At 51.9% G+C, this 22,015-nt stretch overlaps 9 protein-coding genes across 9 annotated transcripts; 4 read left to right on the top strand and 5 right to left on the bottom strand.

The window, feature by feature from the left end:
* Positions 1 to 456: 456 nt before the first annotated feature.
* J4E82_008453 (uncharacterized protein) lies at positions 457 to 2,391 on the bottom strand (the record flags this gene model as incomplete). Its single annotated transcript, XM_051734686.1, has 2 exons — positions 457 to 2,279; positions 2,343 to 2,391. The coding sequence occupies 2 exons, from the start codon at positions 2,389 to 2,391 to the stop codon at positions 457 to 459; spliced, it is 1,872 nt and encodes a 623-aa protein (XP_051585560.1).
* Positions 2,392 to 3,644: 1,253 nt separating this feature from the next.
* Positions 3,645 to 4,001, top strand: J4E82_008452 (uncharacterized protein; the record flags this gene model as incomplete). The annotated part of the gene is made up of 1 exon (XM_051734685.1): positions 3,645 to 4,001. One exon carries the CDS (start codon positions 3,645 to 3,647, stop codon positions 3,999 to 4,001), a length of 357 nt encoding a protein of 118 aa, XP_051585559.1.
* Positions 4,002 to 5,040: 1,039 nt separating this feature from the next.
* Positions 5,041 to 6,153, bottom strand: J4E82_008451 (uncharacterized protein; the record flags this gene model as incomplete). Its single annotated transcript, XM_051734684.1, has 2 exons — positions 5,041 to 5,559; positions 5,608 to 6,153. 2 exons carry the CDS (start codon positions 6,151 to 6,153, stop codon positions 5,041 to 5,043), a joined length of 1,065 nt encoding a protein of 354 aa, XP_051585558.1.
* Positions 6,154 to 8,097: 1,944 nt separating this feature from the next.
* On the top strand, positions 8,098 to 9,258 carry J4E82_008450 (uncharacterized protein; the record flags this gene model as incomplete). The annotated part of the gene is made up of 1 exon (XM_051734683.1): positions 8,098 to 9,258. One exon carries the CDS (start codon positions 8,098 to 8,100, stop codon positions 9,256 to 9,258), a length of 1,161 nt encoding a protein of 386 aa, XP_051585557.1.
* Positions 9,259 to 10,133: 875 nt separating this feature from the next.
* On the top strand, positions 10,134 to 11,300 carry J4E82_008449 (uncharacterized protein; the record flags this gene model as incomplete). The annotated part of the gene is made up of 1 exon (XM_051734682.1): positions 10,134 to 11,300. The coding sequence occupies one exon, from the start codon at positions 10,134 to 10,136 to the stop codon at positions 11,298 to 11,300; it is 1,167 nt and encodes a 388-aa protein (XP_051585556.1).
* A 302-nt stretch (positions 11,301 to 11,602) lies between these two features.
* J4E82_008448 (uncharacterized protein) lies at positions 11,603 to 13,260 on the bottom strand (the record flags this gene model as incomplete). The annotated part of the gene is made up of 2 exons (XM_051734681.1): positions 11,603 to 12,776; positions 12,830 to 13,260. 2 exons carry the CDS (start codon positions 13,258 to 13,260, stop codon positions 11,603 to 11,605), a joined length of 1,605 nt encoding a protein of 534 aa, XP_051585555.1.
* A 3,469-nt stretch (positions 13,261 to 16,729) lies between these two features.
* On the bottom strand, positions 16,730 to 17,716 carry J4E82_008447 (uncharacterized protein; the record flags this gene model as incomplete). The annotated part of the gene is made up of 1 exon (XM_051734680.1): positions 16,730 to 17,716. One exon carries the CDS (start codon positions 17,714 to 17,716, stop codon positions 16,730 to 16,732), a length of 987 nt encoding a protein of 328 aa, XP_051585554.1.
* An 847-nt stretch (positions 17,717 to 18,563) lies between these two features.
* NUO51 (NADH-ubiquinone oxidoreductase 51 kDa subunit, mitochondrial precursor) lies at positions 18,564 to 20,190 on the top strand (the record flags this gene model as incomplete). Its single annotated transcript, XM_051734679.1, has 3 exons — positions 18,564 to 18,857; positions 18,909 to 18,980; positions 19,033 to 20,190. The coding sequence occupies 3 exons, from the start codon at positions 18,564 to 18,566 to the stop codon at positions 20,188 to 20,190; spliced, it is 1,524 nt and encodes a 507-aa protein (XP_051585553.1).
* A 221-nt stretch (positions 20,191 to 20,411) lies between these two features.
* On the bottom strand, positions 20,412 to 21,125 carry J4E82_008445 (uncharacterized protein; the record flags this gene model as incomplete). The annotated part of the gene is made up of 1 exon (XM_051734678.1): positions 20,412 to 21,125. The coding sequence occupies one exon, from the start codon at positions 21,123 to 21,125 to the stop codon at positions 20,412 to 20,414; it is 714 nt and encodes a 237-aa protein (XP_051585552.1).
* Between the last annotated feature and the right edge of the window lie 890 nt (positions 21,126 to 22,015).

Genomic DNA, 22,015 nt, shown 5'->3' with positions numbered 1-22,015 from the left:
CTGATGACATCACCACATCGTCTGGTGCAGAGAGTCATTCCCGCTTGGATGAGGTCTGGAGTTGGTATGTGATATTGCTGCAACCTCGGCGCATGCAAACATCCAGCAATTATAAACGGCTAGCCTAAAGGCGCTGGTCAGGGCATGCGACAGCTTGGCCTAGTCCTGCCCGGGCGGGTAACAAACGCCAAAAAGGGTCCCACCCTCGCCAGGACCAGGAACGTGCTCAAACCTTCGAAGGTTTGACTAAAATGTCTCCAACGCAATAGTGTTATCGATATCCCCACGCTTCTCGCCCAAAGATGTTCTGCCACGAAGCAAACACTGCCAGCTATGGACAGGTTCACCGGTAGTGATCAGCTAGCTGGGTGACTAACGACTTAATGTGACCGATAGGCCGCCGAAAGCAATACATGAAAATTGTTCGAACTCCAGCTACAGCTAAGAACGTCTTGTTTAGGTGCCGTTGGCAGGTTGATGATAAGCTACGCCGTCGATAGTTGTCGTCAGCGTCCCGTTCGCTTCAAGTATGTTCTTCATCACATCAATCCTCAACTGGAGCCCGCGCGCACCAGTTTTCTTGCTTCCAGTCGACGATCCCGTCTGCACAATGTCGGAATACCAATCGAGTCTCTGGTTCCAGACATTCGGAAACAGGACAGTCAGCTCGACGTCCTCCAAGCCGTTGATGGTGTGGTCGCCGTCATCAGAAAAATCTGTATAATTGGCCACGACGCGCTTAATAGAGCTTGGTTCGGGATGAACCGCGTCTCCAATAAGGCTGACCTCCGCAAATCCAGATACCTTACCACGGAGGGTATAGTTACCTGGCTTTAGCGTGGGCAGCGAAGGGACGTCAGTACCCGGTGGGAATGGTGTTGCCCACGGTATGCGACTGGACACCTTATAAACTGGGGCCGGCAGTGAGGGCTGGCGATCGCTCAGACGCGCGAGCATGACACGGTACTCACGCCGACCCTGCGCAGTGGAGGCGGGGCAAGGCAGTGGGTTGATGCCACCACAAGCTGGAGAGGTAACGATCGCTTGCCAATACACAATGCATGTACTATCCAAAGAAAAGGCCGGATCCGCTCGCCCATTCCAACTTGGGTCATTGATGCCCCCATCGCTTTTTTCGCCATTTCCGTTGACCTGCTGCCCGTAATACGACCCACGATCTCCATGGCGGTCTATCAAGATGGGTTGAAAGAAACGACGCTTCCCATTGTTTCGTGTAGACGCTGCGACTGCCACCGCGACAATGTCGATGAGAGGCGGGATACCTCGCATGCCGGACATCCACATCTGACGCTCGCTCGCTCGTGTATCTTGAGTGACAAACCATTGGTCGTCAGCAGAAAAGGCAATTGGATCAGCGTAGTCGGGGTGACTGGTTAGGCGACGAACTATACCAGTCTCGATATGAACTGCATATAGATCAATATTCGTTGATTCGGTGGGTGCACCGAGGTACAGTATCTCATCTCCAGATCCGCTGAAGCCTCTCAGCTCACCAATGATGATTGATTCGGGATGGAGCTTCAATTCACTACCATCGGCTGTTATGAAAGCCCCGCGCTTTGGATCGACGAGCAGGTCAACATCGACCAGATCGTACCGAGGCACAGCAGGACCTGTTCCTGGAGGATGCGCGTTGAATTCCAGACGGCCAAAGTAGGAGAACTGTCCAGCACCGTTCGTGAACGAACTCCAACCAATGTGAACATCATCGGGGTGTATGCGGAGCTCCCGAGGAGCTCCGTCCGACCAGTAAATTGGATATATGTGGATGTCATCGGGCGTGCAGGCATCGCTGGCCAACTGCTTGCCATTGCAATCGAGGATATTATGGCCCCAGATTGCTTTGTCGCCGCTTCTGAACACATGTGGATAATCCCTCTGCGGATCCAGTTCTTTCGCATTCTTGGTCGGTACACCACACGTCAGACATTTCCACGGGTCGCCATTGCTGAAGTTTGTACCGTCCGTTCTGATGAGAATCAGTTGAACCCCCTCGTAAATGCTTGCCGAACTTGGAGCCGCAGGCGCTCCAACGAAGGTCACTGTGACAATCACATTTTGGCCATCCGGTGTAAAATCCCCAGCTTGGAACTTATCCGTAAGCTCTCGTGCAATGCAACCCGTCAGATGTGGGTTAAGCGCCGCTGTACATGCACCGACGTCTCTGCTTGCAGATACTGGAGGTAATGGAAGTTCGATGACATCGATCGTTTCTGGCTTTGGAGGTTCTGGGATGTTTGGAGTGGCGTTCAAGACGGCTTGTTGGTGGTTGTTGATTGGACCGCCTGACAGGGGTAAAATGGCGCCTAAGGCTGCAGCACCTGCAAACACATGTAATAACGACATGGTGCGAGCAGTAACTCTGGCCATAGTAGTGGCTTGAGCGAACTGAGATGCAATGTGGACCATGCAACGTTCGCTTTATAAATGGACTCCGCGATGTGAAGCTGACTAGGGAAGCTCTCTTATACGCTATACGATATACGCGTAAGCTTTGGCCCCGCGACCCTGCGACGCGGAATGCACGTAGCACCAGTGACCACAACGCGACGTACAGGCGTCATGAGCTCGCCTTACCAGTAACTCCAAGATACTCGAGGATACAGCACACAAGCAGCGACGAGTGCCTGTTTTGCCACTCTGTTGCTACCCGTGAAGGCTTCTACTACCTAGGCAGGACCATGCTAAGCCAGTCCGCACCACGAAGGCACAAGAAGACACCGGATTTGTGACGGTACGGGCTGGCATGACAGTAACCGGTAGCGACACAAGCCTTTTTCAATCTGCGCGGTTCTTACGAAACCTGTACGAAAATGCGATACCAGACGAGGAACTTCGTCGTTACATTGAATGACTATCGGACAGAGCAAACGGGGTATTCGAGTACCAGAAAGTCGTAGTACAAGTTGCAAAGGAGGGACATGGTGTTTTTCATGTGGCCAGAAATCCGGATGCAGGAAGGTATTGAAGCTCATTTCTGGTGTTTCGTGCCCCTTTGACACTTTTTCGATTCCGCGAGCTTCTTCTCCAGCGACCGGACCTACGGACAAAGTCAGTTACGGCCCAATCGCTCCAAATTCGTACACAAGGCATATCTGGGTGGCCTTGTAAGGTCATATTGGCCATGAGTCACAATGTGATAAGGCGGGCTGCTCGATCGGGTGCCGCAACGCCCTTTTGCTGACTCACTCCGCGCAACCCAACCCTTTACGGACGGACCTTGTTCGAACGAGCTTTCAACGTGCCAATCGTAGCTAGACCTCTACATTGTGCCTGGAATTATTCCAAGCGGCGATGTTGTTGAGAGCAGGCTGTTCGTCGCTACCGTAATACGATCGTCGCAGGATCCACAACATGACCATGTCGCTACCAAAGTTGATCTGGATACGATGTGAAAATACTGTGACTCGACCGACCAGTGCTTCTACAAGACACATATAAGAGTCTCGTACCAACAGATCAGCATAACGAACCGAGCGATACAGTCCATATCAATACCACCAAAGCTGCACTTACCTCAAGAGTAACAACAAACTTCTGGGAATTAATCGCAACCGATCACAACCAACATACCGTTCTCCCTTGAATACGAACATCAACTCGGACAGTGCAAGGTCCCCTCAATGTCTACCACTACCGACAAGTCCGAGCAAGCTGTCGCTTACGCCGCCTTGATCCTCGCTGACGAAAGCATCGCCATAACACCAGAAAAGCTCCAGACACTGCTCAAGGCTGCTGGTCTCGAGGACGTGGAGCCGATTTGGACCACACTCTTCGCCAACGCACTCAAGGACAAGAACGTCAAGGAAGTCTTGACCGCGGTCACGGCTGCGCCAGCCGGCCGCAACACCGTTGCCGATACCAAGGAAGATGGCAAGGTGTCTGGAGAGAATGGAAACGAAGAGAGAGACGGAGATGAAGGCATCGACATCGACGCAGATTCGGACGACGGTTCTGCCTTTGGTGACCTATTCGGCTAAGGAAACGGCAGCAGGGACAATGCAAATGATACAAGGCGGTGTACATTTTGCTCCATCATGGGCTCGGAGGATTACGAGAGTTTTGAGATACCACGTTAGATGTGATACAAACAAGGGAATCTTTCTCTCGACGAATTGGTCGCTTCTCCGGTGCTAGTGATGGGCTGTGCCACGCGTGACGTACCATGCTTATTGAATACTCATCATGAGTCTGGCGCAGCGCGCCGACGGATTAACACCGCATTCCATTCCGGGGCTCGGTTTCGGTCTCGCAGTACCACGATGACCATGACGCAGAGGGATGGGATACTAGCGGAAACTTGAAAGAAACCATGCGTTACTTGGCTGTTGTGTCTGGCCCTGAAAGAAGACTTGCCAAGGTCTCAGTGCTGGGAGTGGAGATGCCTCCGTCTTAAATCCGACAGCGCGGTCAGCCGTCGATCACCAAGACAGCTAATTCGTGTTGCCAAGACTGAGACATTGGAAACAGAACGTCGGCGGCGATTTGAACAGAGTATGGTCAGGACGGAAGAAGGTGTTCGGCTGAGTAGGCTTCCCTTGCCTGTAGATGCTACCGGCACATCCCAGATAAAGGTATACTTGCTCGGCCTACCTGTCCTGTAGACCTTACGTTGCGCCTCAACGCCCGATATTCTTCCGATGAATGGCATACGTTCGATCATCGCTTTCCGCGTACATTCCCGGCAGGACGCTATCCGACCCGAAAGCCATACCCAAGGAATTTCTCACCCCGCAAAAGCTTGGTAACGGTTGACTCGGAATCATACGACTAGGTTCAAATTGCTCAAGACCGTTGGATCGGTGCAGGCACTGTGACGAGGGTTGACGAGAAGTATGGTAGCGTCATTAGAGACTCACTACTTTTCGATACGGTGAACGCGAGGGTGCTGGCCTACGGAAGTATCGCGGAGCTCTTGTATAAATAATGCATACGATCGAAGAGCGTTTTGTGAACTGCCTCGACACGATGCCGCATGGGGTGATAACGACAATAGGTGACTATCCTATAGCCCAGATCTTAACTGAAGCGTACCGGTTCTTTCCTTGATCGATCGACTTTGAGATCAAACACATCCAGTCGCTGATACCCACCTACGACATCGTGATATTGTTTTCCCTCAATGCAGTCGTCCAGGCTCATGTCGGCATACAATATACCTTCTTGATCTTGTAAAGCGTGCACGTACTCTTTTTCCGCGTCCCGGTAGGTAAAGCTACGCAACGGAGCGCCAGTGGGATCCAGGAAGAAGGTCGCAGCTCGGGGCATAGCGCGTAAAGTGTCGGCCACGACATCCGGCTGGCTTGCCCCGTCGATGATAGTCTTGATAGCGTCTTCAGCGAGATGGCCAGAGCACGCTACACCAAAACACTTCGCTTCGAAGCAATGTGCTGCGGCGCGGGTCTTGTTCGCCGCTAGATTGTCGTAATTCGTCTCACGCGCAACGCTTGGACTAGATTGCTCATTACTATCGTCGGTGGATTGCGCGGTGTGTGAAGTTCTTGTCGGCCAAATTGCGGGCCAGGTCGAAATATGTACCTAACTCCGTAAGGCTCGAGCGCGATGGACAGAATGAGAATCACGCACCTGCTCAGCCTGCGCAATCAACGAGTACCTTGCAAGCGCATTAGTGTTCTCGCCACAAATCAATGTGCCGATGCGACCGAATTGCGTGTCAGCCACACGCAGCCCATGGCCGTCACCGCTACTCCACGTAAGCTTCTCGAAGAAGGTAGGGACCAGCTTGCGATGGTGGACGAGGACTTCTCCTTCCTTCCCGATGAAGATGTTCGAGTTGTATAGGCAGCCGTTACTGTGCCGGGATCGTTCGCTGAAGCCGATGCTTACAAGGACGTTATTCGATCGCGCCGCTTCACGTACCGCCTCCATTTCATCACCATCAGCATAGATAGACTCCTGTACCATGCGCTGGAAGAGTGTATGGTTTTCCGAGGGCGCACGTAGAGCACTCCATATCGGAAAAGCAGAGATGTAGGTCTCGGGAAACACTACAAGGTTGGCCTTATTGGATCCCGCTTGCTTGATGAGTGATATGGCTTTATCGGTTGTTCGGCGTGCATTTAGAAAGATCGGCGATACATGGCATGCTGCCACGCGCAGAACGTTTGCCATGATGGACGGCTGGTCGTGGTCGCGAGCGAAATAAGAGTATAGTGTTCTTGACTGAGCGCCTGACCCCGCGTCTTCGGCGACTCCCCCGCACCTCTTGGAACCTTACACCCTGTCGACATTGCCGTCGTAAAGCTCTTCAACTTTGCACTAGTGGATACGACAATTCCTCCGATTATTCAATAACTTAAGCATTGCTGCGCCTTGAAGTATACATCGAGGCCGGCGCTACCGAGGTACCATTGAGTGTCACTGCATGGAAGGGTGTCAGACATGACTATGACGATAGCGTCGTGTAGAACTCCCATTGAACACCCTGGTAGCCTATATCAGTGCCAAGCCGAGTGAAACCAAGATACTTAACCGTTTAGCATGAGCTGTCAAATTCTTCTCGTGGATACCTGGGTAGTCGTCGCGTCACTAGTCGGCTCTTTGCGATTGCTTTCTTGACGCAATCTCCCCTGTATCGAACTCATCAGAGAAGCGGGCTCCAGCACCTGGATATGTGCATGTCCTCCTATTCAGGCTACGTCAACACGGTCTTCCGCAGAAAGTGATAACGGGAGGCGGAGATCCGCCATATTCGCATTCGTGGATGTTCCTTCCCTTGCGGACGCTGCCGTGTCGACACCGGTCCTTCCGACTAGTCGTGTGAATTAGCTCCGGCACTCAACGGTGGCTTAGGAGATTCGTGGTCGGTGTAGACAGAACAAATATCGGACACAACCTTGGAATGGCGTCGTGACCGTTACGCGCTACAGCACTAGCGCGTTCGCGTCGCCCACCTGTCAACTGGTTTCAAACTGTTTGGGCCACTGTTCCATCCTTCATCGTTCCTTGTCATCACGACTACCCCACTCGTGCATGTAGTCGCACGAAAATTTGACTGAACAGCAATCTAGAGCACTGTGCGACCGCGACGATACGCAAAAGTTTGTATTATAGCGCACTAGAGTCCATGTGTGCCCTCGGAGGTGCGATCCGATGGGGTAGGACCTTCCTTCAAATTTCAATACAGAAAAACAGCTAAGATACCAAGACAACGAGTATCGTTTAGGAAGTCCAATATGCGCATGGCTCATTCTAGTTCGTTGTTGTATGATCCCTCTGTGGCGATAACACATTCGCCTGTTCCAGTCATGCCGAGTAACAGCAAAGCCGCCAACGACATCACCACGCGTACCAAAGAACGTAGTGGAGGCGCAGCGGAATGATGTTTTGCTGGCTTTGTCATCGAGCCCATAGAGCGGAATTCGTTTCACACAAGCCGGTGGGATAAGTGATGTTCCAGGTCCGGCAATGTGCCGAGCTACCTAGGAATCCCACGGCTGTGACCGAAAGCCACCTTCCACGTTTCGGTCTTGTCCCGGTACCTCAATTTCAGGAACTGTGCAGCCATTACCAATGTCCTGACCAATCAAGCTACCACAACAACACCGATGGATTCGAAATTCCGCGGTGGGTCACCCGCGTGCCTGGACTGACAATCCTGACATGAACCACATCGGCCCGATGCAGCTACTGTGCCCAGTGCGTGCAATTCATGCTAAACAACAACCTGGTCGCAACCGCCTCTGGTGCTCTTGGCAACGCAGCAGGAGATAACCGTGCTCCACTCTGGACGTCTTGACAGGCTTGTTTATCAGATGAAGGGCCTTCACGGCCCTACTCCGATGACGCAAATGGTTTCGAAACCCAGTTTGGTAAGTAACGCCATGTGCGCTCTGGTTTTGCACAGATGGTGTACAGGCAAGGATTGGATGGCATGCAGGATTTTATCCCCAGAGTGGTTACATGCAAACTAGGCGCCGTCTTGCCCAGGTGCTGCTCCAATGTATGCCAGGCTTGACTGACGAAGTATAAGAGTCTTGGGAGCGTCCACCCGACTATCATTCACCCACAGTCGATCTTTTCTCCTCTCAGATACTATACCAGCAGTCGCTCAAGATGCGTTACTCACTCCTCGCTTTCGCTACTTGCGCTCTCGCAGCCCGGCCTTTCCTGAACGAACCAGACACTGGTATCGATGACCAGTTGGCTGGGTTCGTCGCCAATGGAACTCTGCCTCCTCTCAGCTCCCTGGTTGGTCTGCCAGACTTCCAGTGGGTTGGTCGTCAACACATGAACACCTCAGCCTACACATACTACCGCAACGGAGCGGCTGGCGAATGGTCGTACCGCAACAACCTAGAAGTCTTCTCCCGGTACCGATTGAGACCACGCGTCCTGCGTGACATTACCAACATCGAAGCTTCCATGCCCACGACCATCCTTGGCCACAACTTCTCAGCGCCGTTCTTCATCTCACCGTGTGCGCGTGGCGGATACGCCAACGAAGATGGCGAGCTTGGTCTTGTTAAGGGTGCTGGCGAGGGTAACATCCTCTACATGACCTCCCTCTACTCGTCGAAGAGCCTAGAGGATATCTACGCTGCTCGTCCCAACGGTTCAGAACAAGTCCTGTTCCAACAAGTATACCTTGATGGTGACATGAACGACACACAAGTTCTCTTCAAGAGGATCGAGAGCCTTGGTGCGAAGGCTATTGTCCTGACCGTCGACTCGCCCGGTGACGGTGTCAGGCACCGTGCTGCACGTTACGGTGTTGGTTCCGCAGACGTCAACCTGAGCCTTCTGACCTGGGATCTGTTCCAGCAGCTGTCCAACATGACCTCCCTGCCTATCATCCCCAAGGGTATCCAGACTGTTGAAGACGCCCGCGAAGCCGTCAAGCAGGGCGCAAAGGCCATCTTCCTCTCCAACCACGGCGGCCGCCAAACCGACACTTCGCCATCATCTCTTGAAGTCGCTCTGGAAATCTACAACGAAGACCCCGAGATCTTCCAGCAGATCGAAGTTTACGCCGACGGCGGTATCCGCTACGGAACTGATGTTCTCAAGCTCCTTTCTTTGGGTGTCAAGGCTGTCGGTCTGGGAAGGCCCTTCATGTACGCCAACATCTATGGTGCTGAGGGTGTCGCAAGGGCGACCGAGATGCTCAAGTACGAGCTCATCAACGACGCAGCCAACATCGGTGTAGCAGACCTGAAGAAGATTGGGCCTGAGCTGGTTAACTGGAAGACTCCTGCTGTCAGCTTCAGCGTTTAAACGGCGATGATAGCCGTCTCTTGCTGCGCAAGAACTCAGATACCCATTTCCTTTCATTCCATTACATGTACATACTTTTCATCCACAATTTATCAAGAATTTTCTGCAACCTCAAGTTTGCCATTGCGATCTGCTGTCTAATCTTGCGTTTCTGAGGCTGTCAAGATCTAGAACGGTCGCCTAATATGAATCGTGTGGGGCGTACTGATTGAAATTGATGTCTTCATCAAAGGACACGTCGGCAGGATGAACATAACTTACGGTTGCTTTGTGGTTTGAGACATCGTTCCTGACGCGTAGAAACACTCCTAGCCAAAAACACGTTAGCCACTAGCGCGACACGCTCCTTCCCACGGTGCGGTCTTCCGGCTTCTGGCATCTCTGCAACCCACAACGTCATTGATCTATATCATGTCCATCGAACTAAGAGCGCAGGGCTGCCTCTAACAATTCTCAGTAGTTTACACTACGACAAGAGCGTGTTCAGGGTTTCTGGCCTCGTCATAACTGTGACCCGCTCATCCGATACCTTATCGCACGCCTTATCAGCAACGTATAGGGCGCATAACGATGACCATGACGATGCGATGCCACTTCAGCCCTCTTGTTGGTGATGCCACGCTCGATCGAGCTATCTTTAGGTAATCAAATCTTCGACGCTAGACATTGAAAGGCAGGTGTATGCCGGAAGCAACAACGTCGTACACTAACGTTTTTCTTCGTGCATCACGTATGCCTTCAACAACGAAGGTCCTACCTCAAGACTGTTCCCTCATCAATCCTAGTTGAGCAAAGTTGCTGCTATATCGTGTGTTGAACATCGAACATCCACCATCGATCCGACTCGGGCAGGTCGCAATAAGACGAACCAAGCCATGGTGCATGCGACCACGGACCAGGAGTCACAAGCGACGGCTAAACCTCTGACCCAAGATGCCGCTGTCAATGACCGAATGAACAACTCTGTCGGATCACATGGCAACGATGTAGTCATCAGCTACCGTGGTGGTATCATCGAGAACACGCACGATGTACACGCTGCCGTTGTTGACGCATCTGGCAAACTCATCTACACAATTGGCAACCATCAGAGGATGACACTGGCACGATCTTCTACGAAACCGATCCAAACACTCGCCATTCTGGAAACCGGGGCTGCAGAACGATTCAACTACGACGATGCCGATGTAGCACTCATGTGTGCTTCACACAGTAGCGAATCGCGACACGTTGAACGAGCACGTGCGATGCTGGAGAAGACGGGAGAAAAGGAAGAGATTCTTACATGCGGCGGACACCCAGCTCAGAACCCCGTGGTCAATCGTGCATGGATCAAAAAAGACTATACGCCAACTGCCCTCGACAACAACTGCTCTGGGAAACATGCTGGTATGGTAGCAGGCGCTCTATCTCTGGGCGCTTCGGCTCACGACTACTATTTTCCCGGAAATCCAATGCAGCAACGCGTATACCGAGCCGTAGAAGACCTGAGCGGGCTTGGAGAAAACGAAGTGCTTTGGACTGTGGATGGATGTAACCTTCCAACCCCGGCAATGCCTCTTCCAAACTTTGCGCTCATGTTCGCAAGACTTGCTGATGCCGCTGATTGCTTCGACAACACGAAGACGAAACCAGTCGATCAACGAACGCAACATTTAGCTCGTATTCATAAATCGATGGCTGGTTACCATGGACTGGTCGCTGGTGAAGGTCGATTCGATACGGCGCTCATGGCAGCCTATGGTGGACAAATCGTGGGAAAGATTGGAGCAGACGCCTGTTATGGCGTCGCTGTCCGCGCACCAAACGACGCTGACATGACTGAGGCAAGTCACGGCGCTATTGGCATCGCTGTCAAGGTTGAAGATGGCAATCTCGATGTCCTGTATGCTGCCGTCATAGAGATTCTAGAGCGACTGAAGATTGGCACGAGTCAAGTGAGACAGTCATTGGACGGTTGGCGATTTCCGAAGATCGTCAACACTGCTGGGGCTGTTACGGGTGGTTACAAGCATTGCTTCAAGGTGCGAAATGTGGCGTAGCAGCAGCTGACTTAGGAGCGTGTCGGCAAGGCAACGTCTTTGCAGTCTGCTCGGAAGGTGCTCGTTTTCACATGCCTTGAGTCCAATAGAGTGAACCGACAGGCTTTCGCGGTTCTTTATCGCACAAACAAGCTCTTCATGTCCACGGACGCAATTGGAGGCTACTTTTAGGTAGGGTGAAGTCTATTTCTATCGAGCTTTGTTTGGTTCATCTATACGTACATAAGAATTCCTCTATTCCCCTGACCTGAGTCTAGAAACCTGTAACCATTACAAACCGAGATGAGCGTGGGTAGAACCCTTCAATTCCTTGCCGTAGAGCTGATTGGTTCAACACTGAACCATTCCAGTAGCCGCTTTGTGAATGGTACCATGATGCCAAGGAATTCTTTTAGTTTCATGTCCAATCCACCCCAGCTAATCATTTTCAAAAGTACAAAGGCCACTTCTTTGCAGAAATTGGCCGTAGTGGATTCAAGCTCCTTGGAAGCAGGTTTTTCGAACCACTTTACGATCTCCTGGCGCTTTCTTTGCCGAAGCAATCGTGCTTCTTCTCTGATGGGCGACAGCAATTCCCTGAAGCTCGCCTTTATTGTATCCTCGTCGCCCTCCAGGCCGGTCATCTCGCGGAATTCGACAAGTGTCTTGACACATCCCAACCATCTGTCTAGAGCAATCTTGTGCTTATCGTAGGAGCCTCCAAGGTTTTCACGGAGGCCCTGAGCATCATTGATGACTATGGTGTCGATAAGCCCGGTCATCCGCTTGATAGCAGTAAGGCTGTGGCATCCCGGGTTGCGCGGCGATAAAAGATCATGAAGACATATGCTCAGCTCATTTCGGTCAGCCTTAAGCTGAGTCACCAATAGGTTCATATTTGTGTCAGCATTGCTCTGAACCGACCGCTCACTATGAGTTCCTGTTCTTGTGCGGCGCGGAGTCGTGCGGCATGGAGTTGTCAATCGCAGGGTCTCCCTAGCCGATCCTTTTCTTCCACTCCGTGCAGAACGTGGCACTGTTTTTCCCTTGTCTAGCGGTTGACTTCGTGTTCTACTGGTCGTCTTGGATGGCTCAGTATGCTGGGGTTTTCGTGCGGGTATCACAACCGCGACAGCAGTCTGCTTCTTCTGCCGTTTTGCTGAAGTATGCCGTACATCATGGGATTTTCTTGATCTTTGTGACTGTGGTTTACAAGCAGCATCAAGTTGTACAGCGTGTTTGAATCCAACCGGGGGCTTGGCTGGGTCTTCGAAACCCAACACATTGAGCTCATCGGAGCTTTCAGAGCTATATGACGAAGCCAAGATGGTACTGTGAGTACGCTTAGCCGATTTCACACGGATTGCCTCTATGAAGCTAGAAAAATCTGTTGATGACTTCATGACTTCTTTTTGGGGAGTCTTTCCTTCACGACGGTCATATTCGGCCTTCCGACAAGCGCGCTGGACAGTCCAAGCAGACACTAGCAGCCTTATTCTGCAATGAATGATGTTAGAATCTATAAACGATGATAGCTTAGATTAACATACTTGCGTGCATCACTTGGATGTTCGTAGATCAGGTGCCTTAGATACTTGTCCTCTGCAACCTGAGCATGCCCCTTGATTTTGGAAGGTGTGGTTGTTGTATCGAGAGAAAGAACGAAGTATAGCTCTCTTCCGTTGTTCCAGATTTTCGGACCGTAGCCGACGAGACAGTCTCTTGCGATTTCGTCGAGACAGATGTCCCGTCGTCTAAGTGCCTCGCGTATGGCCTTCCTTGAGTTGTATGTCGCCGCGATCGCATTGGCTTTCAAGTTTGTCGCTTCCCACAAGTCGTCAAGTTCAGGTATTGAAAATTTCGGCTTGCCTGGTTTGTTCGGGTTCTTGATTTCTTTCTCCAGTCCCAGGCGGGATAAGTATAATCCAGCCTTGGTCGTTCCATTGGTGCACTCCTCGATCAGAGAATCACCTGCCGACATTATATAGTTGTAGCAATATCTTGTTGCTTCTAGTTTCATATGTTAGTCAGATAACGCTTTCTCCGCTTGTGCACAGACTGGCAGTTACCACCAAGATAGAGGAAGATCTACCTTTCGTTTCCACCGCTTCTATTGACGCCAAGTTGTATTGAGAACAACATAGATCAGGAAGACAAAACAGGTACTGTATGGTAAAACATTGATTGGGGTAAGTTCTAGCGTGTGCTGCAAGGCTGATGTACAAAAAAGAAGTTATCTCCAATGACTTATAAGGACATAACGAAAGCCCCAGGCTGTAACGCCTTGCATGCCAAGAAGGGCCGTTAGGTATTTACACCGAAAGGCCCGGAGGCACCCTGACGAGGTGGTCGAGGCATACACAAACCTTAGAGGTTTCTCACTCTCTAGTCGTATGACCCACTTCCCCAGTCACTTCCAATGATCGGTGTAAGCGGTGCTGCCATAGCTACTCCCAGGGCAAGCTTGTACCACACATCCTAGCACGAACCCTTTTGCTTCGAGTCTTGAGCCGTTTAGGTGGAGGAAGTGGGTACTTAGCTGAGAGGTCTAATCTCGGGGAACGCTGCCTACCAAAGAGATACGGGAAACACATTACGGTCAAGAGGTCCTCCAAATCCACATACTGCGGAGCGATACTGATTGAAATGACGTTGAGCTGCAACAAAGTGGCCGTGCACTGCGCATCAGACCCAAGCCTGGTCTAAGAACCTCTTCCCCCTGCCACGTGGAGTCCCTGTCGTTCCTTGCAGTGTTTCCCATCTTCGCTTGACAGTCGATGAATCTACGGAAGTTCGGCTGCTCTATATGCATGTTGGCTACGCCGTGCGGGTGTGCTCAGGACGCTGCGGCATTCCCATGCCTTCGGTATGATTTGACAAACCGTCGGGACTCGCTGTATCCTGAGTAGACACTTCAAGTTGGGAACTGTGGATGATTCTTGCACCAGAGCAAGGAGTAAGCTACCTAGATACTTCGCAGAAGCTACCTCAAAAGCGAGTTAGGAAAGTAAGGTAGAACAGGCAGCAATGTGGGCAAGGCTGACTCCTTGGAAGAAGGAAAAAGCAAAGAAAATACGAGTCGTTAGCTCACGTACACGGTGCCACCCGAGCGCGGTAGCATGGCATGTCGAAATGAGACTGCAGGTGTGATGGAAGGGGAATCACGGGCATCCCTCAATCACACACTAGCTAATGAAATTGCGGGATAAGACGGCCGTTGCGACCACCGGTGAGACTCTGGAGTTGCTCCCTGAGACTGCATGTGGCTGAGACGATCACCACCAAGCTAACCATACCAGCTCTAGAGGCAACCACGCCGCAATCCTTCACCCTGACCCAGCCGGTCGATCAACCAACAATATCTGACGGCCCCTTTCCTTCGGCATGTTTTGCAACTCGGGTCGGCTTATTGAATAACACCCTGTTGGCGGCACATATTGCCGGGGCCGAGCAGAGATAGTGAAATCAGGAACGAGACTGCTCAATTTGGTGGCGTCGCAAGCGACCTGAGGATCCAAGACAGGAAGTTTTCGATTCGATCTCCGATGGAAATGAGGAGGTGAGCAAGCTTCATACCTCAGAGAATGCAGTAGATTCCAGTTGTGGGAGGCAATAATTGAGAAGTACGTTTACTTGCGCAGCCATGAATGTTCGTCCATCGAAGAAGATAGATAAGCTGCTATGACGAATTACTATTTATGGATATTCAGAAGGGTACTCTCAAGCCTACCACATCATCGAGCATACTATGATAAAGGTGTCTGATTGCCATTTGATGCGTCTGTCTCGTCAAACGAAGATGACCAATATCGCGAACACAAACATCGCGAACCCGAATATCGCGAACCCGACTGTTGTGAGTTTAACGCATAGATGGGCAAGCGAACGTGGTCGTTCGGAAGTTTCGTCTTTGCGGCCAGCCTGCGCCTGGCTAGTTGCGTTGGTTGTTTTCGGGGCAGGCTTCAGCTCCATCTTCTTATATGCACGGAAGATAATCCAGCAATAGACCAACATCTTAATTCTGTGGACGATATGTCAGCCGATGAAGCTTCTGGCTCGTCAATTACTAACAAGTTGCGATCGTTCTTGTTCCCGTATCTGAGGTGATTGGGATAATTGCCGTCCTTCGTGTCGATGGAAGTCACGAACGGCGTCCCGTCGCGGCCATTAGTCCAGATACCAGGGCCCCATTCCTTTAGACACGCTTCTATGTCCTCATCTTTGAAGCCTGGGGGCGAGTTTGCTATCTTTCGCTCGTTGTCAGCGAGTAAATCTGAAGTCTTTGCAAATTCTCCGCTTACCGTTTCTTTCAAATCTATATGTGATTTGTACTTGACCGCGATCTGGTCCACAACAGCTTGCGTAGCGTCGTGGAAGTCTCCAACTATGCCCGGGAACTTCGGGCGACCGCGATTGGTATCTGGTCTGGTTGAGCTTTTTCTAAAACCCAAACCGTTAGTGTAGGAAAACGCTCGAGCTTCGGGTGTGGTGGAATCGAGCAGTTGGCGCTCGAATTCCGACTTCGGACCGGTGTGCATCTCGGTTGGAGTTTGAGGAGATCTTTGATTTATAAAATGTAATTACTGTCTGACAGCAATGTCTTGACAAGTGTATAGAGCGCAGGCCTACTCAGTGTCCTGAAAAGGTGAATCGGGTCACACTGAGTCGCTCTAGCGACGCTGGTCTTCTGTTCAGGCCCAGAGTTTTCCCGATGTTGCGATCAGTCCACTTTGTGCGATGTTTCAACCAACCGAGCGTTTTGTCTTTACCGAACTCTCATTTGTAAGACATTTTAGACATTTAGATCATGAGGCGCACAAGGAAGAGAATCCTTACAGAGGCCAGAAGGCCAAAGTTGGGTGCAACTTAGAAACAACGACCTTCTTCGTATGTGGCAGCGTCGTACACGCAGAGGTCCTTATTGGCATGTCTCAGATGAACAAAGGAAGCCTCCAGATTGCACCATAGCAACAAGCCTGATGTCTCGGTAAGACACCACCAGCATGGTCCAGCTCATACTAGTCCTCGCCTGTTCAGAAACACTGGCGCTAGATCTTGCTGCCAAAGTAAGTTCCCATATAATGGCGCAGCGCCAGTCTCGGATACGTGCATTATTCCTCTTCTCTCCGCTGGTCGGTTTTGCGATGCGACGATAGTGAGAGGATGCGTGGAAAGCTGTGGAGGCTGGCGATGATGAGCACAAACGCGTGACGTCATGAACAGCCCCCCAGATCTAGTGAAGCTGTGACAAGAGTTTAGTCTTCGCAATGTATTCAAAATCAAACTTGTAAACAAGAGTACTGTGAGTACCCTCGAACTGAATCTTCCAAATTAAACAAACTGCCTTGAACGTCTGACTTCCTGTCAACGTCCATAACACGAAAAACAAAAGAAATATAGATTTTTGGACACTCTCTCAATCGCTCACCTTGCTCTGAAACATTCCATCTCTATACCATGGACTCAACCAGATCGCCCTCCTCTTGTTTGACTTTAATTCTTTTCTGCTTCGTGGTCACCTCCGTATCCCTCTCCTCGGCATTGTCTTTGGAGTTGAAGCGTGCGTTTATTCCAGCCATATCCCCAGACATGTGCCTCGGTCGCTTCCGAACACTTGCCGCTGGAATATTGAGGTACGGCGAGCCTTGAATAGCCTTGTTTGGAATGCCTAGTGGCTTCACATCGCCGTTGACAGGGCCAGGCTCGTAGTGTTTTGGGGGCGTGCGGCGCTCGAACTTGATGCGGCCGTTGCCGATAGAATCTTCCTGTTTCCGGACCGGTCGTGCCGAATAGGTGCCAACCTTACTGCCGATCGGGTAGCCTCTAGGGTCGATGACTCGTTCGTTCGTGGAAGGTGAGGGCGTGACCGGAATTGCACCACTCAGTGAGATCTTAGCGCTATCCTCAACCTCTTTTGCGTGCGCTCGTTCGGCTTCTTTCTTCACCCGTCGTTGAGAAGTCTGTTCCCCGCACGACGAGGCTGCACCACAAAACTCGTACCCTTCTGTCTTTCCACCACGTAGTGGCCCTTTGGCGTATGTGGTACAGGCAGTGTCTAGATAAGCCGGCCGGCCCCTATTAGGCCTGCTCGCCTTGATATTGCCGAGATTGTCAAAGTCGTATGGCCAAAACGTCTTCAATTCTTTCTCGTCGTAGAACTTCGAACTGTAAATAGCGTAACATGCTCGATCGTCTAGGTACACGTATTTTGGCGGTTCTCTTCTGCCTCGGAAGATTGGACTCGGGACGTCTCCCGCGAACAACTTCCAGGTTGGATGGCCTCTGACAGTCGTCTTGGAACGATCAATAAAGCTTTTGGTTGAATCACCATCACCATGGCCATTCACCCAGAGCACTCGCATTCTCTTCCCGTCTGAGATCATTGTGGGTGAGCTACCAGGTACAGTAGCTACCAAATCTCCAGCTTTGATGGCCATGTTGGTGCACGGATGGTGACTTGAAGAAAGAGATAATGCTGGTGCGTGGGCTTTCGCGCATCTGCACTCCTCGACTTACCGATTCTTACCCCAGAGATGACATGCACAGTCGGAGGAAAGTGAAGTAGAAGGAATGAACATTCGTGAGTAGACTTGATAGACTGGATGGAGAACTGATGAAAAGGAGTCAACGGATGGAAGGAGATAGTGGAGTGGAACAAAGGAAGAGTAGTGTAGTGAGACAGCCTGACTAAATAGACTACAAGGTGCCATACCGATAGCGGGGATGAGAGTCGGTGGCCACGTGGAGGTGAGGAGTACCCCATACTCACTGCCACGAGGCTGGAGAAGGATAGCAATACGTATCGATCGAGCAAGTACACCCTAAAGGTATACACCTACACAACTCTGCAAGAATTATTCTATGACCCATAGTAGATACCTTTAGGGTGCCATTTGATTTATATGGTGCACGTTATCCAAACAAGCCTCCTTGCATGGCGATAGTATGCCGCGATCGGATACCGGATCCGATTTCATTGTCCAATCCACAGCAGGTGAACATTGTGTACCCTCAAAACTGTGCCAGTCACTCCCAGTAAATCGTCAGTGAAATAGAGCAAGTCTGCCGGCAAATCGTAAAGGTCGTTGATGGTGGTGGTGGTCGAGTCGGACCTTCTGGCGGATTGATGTCAACGATGTTGCGCGGACCAATCAAAAACGCCAAGAAAAGGGTAGGTCATCCAGATTGAACTTCACGACCGCCACCACTTGCATCGCCAATAACCCACGCTCGCCGGACACCCGAGCATCAATTGCGCTCGACAACACACATACAGCAATCACGATGCTCGCACGACACGCACCTGCCTCGTCGACGCTCAGCGCGGCCGCCCACCGAGCGCTGCCCGCAGCTTCGGCAGCTACCCGCCTTTCGACTGCCGCCCCCCAGAACCGCACACAGAAGAGGACGCTCGCGACAGTACAGGATGCGCCACCAAAGAGGACGTACGGTGGCCTGAGGGACCAGGACAGGATCTTCCAGAACTTGTACGGACACCACGGTGCGGACTTGAAGAGCGCGCAGAAGTACGGTGACTGGCACAAGACGAAGGAGATCCTTCTCAAGGGTCATGAATGGGTGTGTAGAGGCATATGTACAGGGCACATGAATCAAGGCTGACGGATACAGATCATTTCTGAGATCAAGGCTTCCGGTCTCCGTGGCCGAGGTGGTGCTGGTTTCCCCTCTGGTCTGAAATGGGTATGCTATGCTATCGAATCAAATTCAATGAGACGGCTACTGACTTGCAAAGTCATTCATGAACTTCAAGGACTGGGACAAGGACACCAAGCCCCGTTACTTGGTCGTCAACGCCGATGAGGGAGAGCCCGGAACCTGCAAGGACCGCGAGATTATGCGCAAGGACCCCCACAAGCTCATTGAGGGCTGTCTCGTTGCTGGCCGTGCCATGAACGCTACCGCCGCCTACATCTACATCCGAGGAGAGTTCTACCACGAGGCTACTGTACTCCAGCGCGCTATCCAGGAGGCATACCAGGCCGGCCTGATCGGCAAGAACGCCTGCGGCTCTGGATACGACTTCGATGTCTACATCCACCGAGGAATGGGCGCCTACGTCTGTGGTGAAGAGACCTCGCTCATCGAGTCGCTAGAGGGCAAGCCCGGAAAGCCCCGCTTGAAGCCCCCGTTCCCCGCTGCCGTCGGTCTGTTCGGATGCCCTTCCACTGTCGCCAACGTCGAGACCATTGCCGTCGCACCCACAATTTGCCGCCGAGGAGGTAGCTGGTTCGCAGGCTTCGGTCGTGAGCGCAACCAGGGTACCAAGCTCTTCGCCATCTCCGGTCACGTCAACCACCCTTGCACTGTCGAGGAGGAGATGTCCATTCCTCTTCGCGAGCTCATCGACAAGCACTGCGGTGGTGTCAAGGGCGGCTGGGACAACCTCAAGGCTGTCATTCCCGGTGGCTCTTCGACCCCCATCCTTCCCAAGCACATCTGCGACGACCAGCTGATGGACTTTGACGCGCTCAAGGACTCGCAGTCTGGTTTCGGTACCGCTGCCGTTATCGTCATGGACAAGTCGACCGACGTTGTCCGCGCCATTACCCGTCTTGCCAAGTTCTACCACCACGAGTCTTGCGGCCAGTGCACACCTTGCCGTGAGGGATCAAAGTGGACCCATCAGATCATGGACCGCTTCTACAAGGGCCAGGCCCGCGAGCGTGAGATCGACATGCTCCAGGAGTTGACCAAGCAGGTTGAGGGCCACACCATCTGCGCGTTGGGCGAGGCTTTCGCATGGCCTCTCCAGGGTCTCATCAGGCATTTCAGGCCTGAGCTTGAGGCCAGGATAAAGGACTACGGCCTGAAGAACGGTGGTGAGGCGTTGGCGGGTGGATGGGCACACGATGCCGCCAAGAAGGGTCTTCTCGTCTCCCCTGGCCAGTAGAGAAGGAGCCGGGAGATTTGTACTATGCATATTTTCTGTGTTTGAGTTTTGATTTCGGCGTGCAATTACTTGAAGAGCTGAGCTGTAAATAGTTTCTCGGCGCAAATAAAGCAAGATTGAAATTGACCGCACATGTTGTCCCCCTGCGTGAAAGATCCTGCTACTCCGAAAACGCCTTGCAAAGTAAAGTACTAGAAACAGTGTCATTCGTGTTGTAAAAATCAAGTCCCCATGCAGATCTGGATAAACTCCTCCCTCGAGATGGCGTTATCATTGTCCATGTCAAACTCCTCAATCATAGCCACCAGCTCATCATGCGAAAGCGCCTCGCCCAACTCTCTCGCAACACGCGTGAGATCCTGCAGGGTAATCGTCCCCTTCCCACCCTCATCGAAGAGTTCAAATGCCCTAAGAATTTCGTCCCTCGGATCGCGACTCAATATCCTCTGTGCCATGAGCGTCTGGAAAGCCTGGAAACTCAACAACTGGCGACCAGGCGCGTACTGTTGCTGCTGTCTCGAACTCTGCTTAGCATTCTGCTGCTGCGACGTTCCGTGTTGCTGCAGTATTCCCAGGATCTCTTGTTTCGGGAGATCAAAGCCCAGTGCTTTCATGGCGACTTTCAGCTCGTGGTAGTCGATGTAGCCGTCCTTGTCTAGGTCGAAGAGGTTGAAGGCTTCGCCGATTTCCTCTCTTTGCTCTTCTGTGAGTTCGGCGAGGGAGGCGGCGCCGCTGGCCTCCATGCGCTGTGCTGTTTCGCGGGCGGAGCGCTCGCGTTCTAAGCGCTCAGACTCGATGCGTTGGGCGTTCTTGGGGTTGGGTGGAAAGGCGGGAGTGTTGCTGAAGGTGGCTTGTGGTTGTGCTTGTTGTGGTGGTGCAGTGCGACCAAGGCCGTAGCGGGGGCCGGGGCCGAGAGGATTGGAGGATGTAGCCATTAGAGTGTCTTTCGGGGTGGTTGAGCGATGTGGTGTTGCAGGGTTGGTGGGGTGCGCGAAGTAGTGTTGAGCGCGTTTTGGTGGGAGACAGATGGACTCGAGAAAGCTTCTGCCAATTCACGAGCGCTAGGATAGTAGCGTCTGTGGTCGCGTTAACACGGTCGTCGCTGTTGGTAACTCTCGGTTCGGAGGATACGAGGATGTGCAGTTGTTTGGGACGCGAGGCGCGTTTGGGCGTGGAAGCTTAGCTGCAGCTCTAGCGCGATTTTGGTTCTGGTGGGGAATTGTGATGGGTAGGGCTGAGAGCAGGGCTAGGAATACGATTACGATGTCTCCCATGCATTCAATAAGACTGACTGTTATTGCACTATCGCTATAGAGAATTTCGATTGCGTATCATCGTAGTCTTTCAACGAAGAGAACTCGTAGGACTTGCTTCCCCGACCTGTATCGGTAGACAGAAGACTGGGACAATTTCGCTGTATCTATTAAAACTGCCAATAAAACATCAGCCAAGGCCTTCCGTCTGCAGGCAATATGCGCGATGCACGCGGGCCACCAGACCTTCGTTTTGATCGGACTTCTGACTATCACATGATGAGTGACGTGGTAACGAGCGTCAGTCCAGGGAGCGTGGCTTGCAAACAGTCTCACCAGTCACAAAATCAACGTACTCTTTGTCTCACACACCTCGTTTTTCCTCAAGCCCGTAGTCATCCATCTATGGCTAGACCAGTCTTTTACCAGTAGAGCGACTCGAGTCGGCTGTGTAGGAGCGTTCTTGGTGGCGAAGTGCCCTCTAACCGCCAGGCAGCCGTAGGTAGCACCAGGTGTCTCTCAGGCATCTCTACACACAAGTCGCGCCCAAAAAACGTGTCGTATGATTCGTC

Source organism: Alternaria postmessia (genome assembly GCF_024291825.1).
Source record: "Alternaria postmessia strain BMP 2775 chromosome Unknown scaffold_68, whole genome shotgun sequence".
NCBI classification, from domain to species: Eukaryota; Fungi; Ascomycota; class Dothideomycetes; order Pleosporales; family Pleosporaceae; genus Alternaria; species Alternaria postmessia.
Note: the sequence above shows the minus strand (reverse complement) of the source record. Positions and strands in the feature narration are given on the sequence as shown.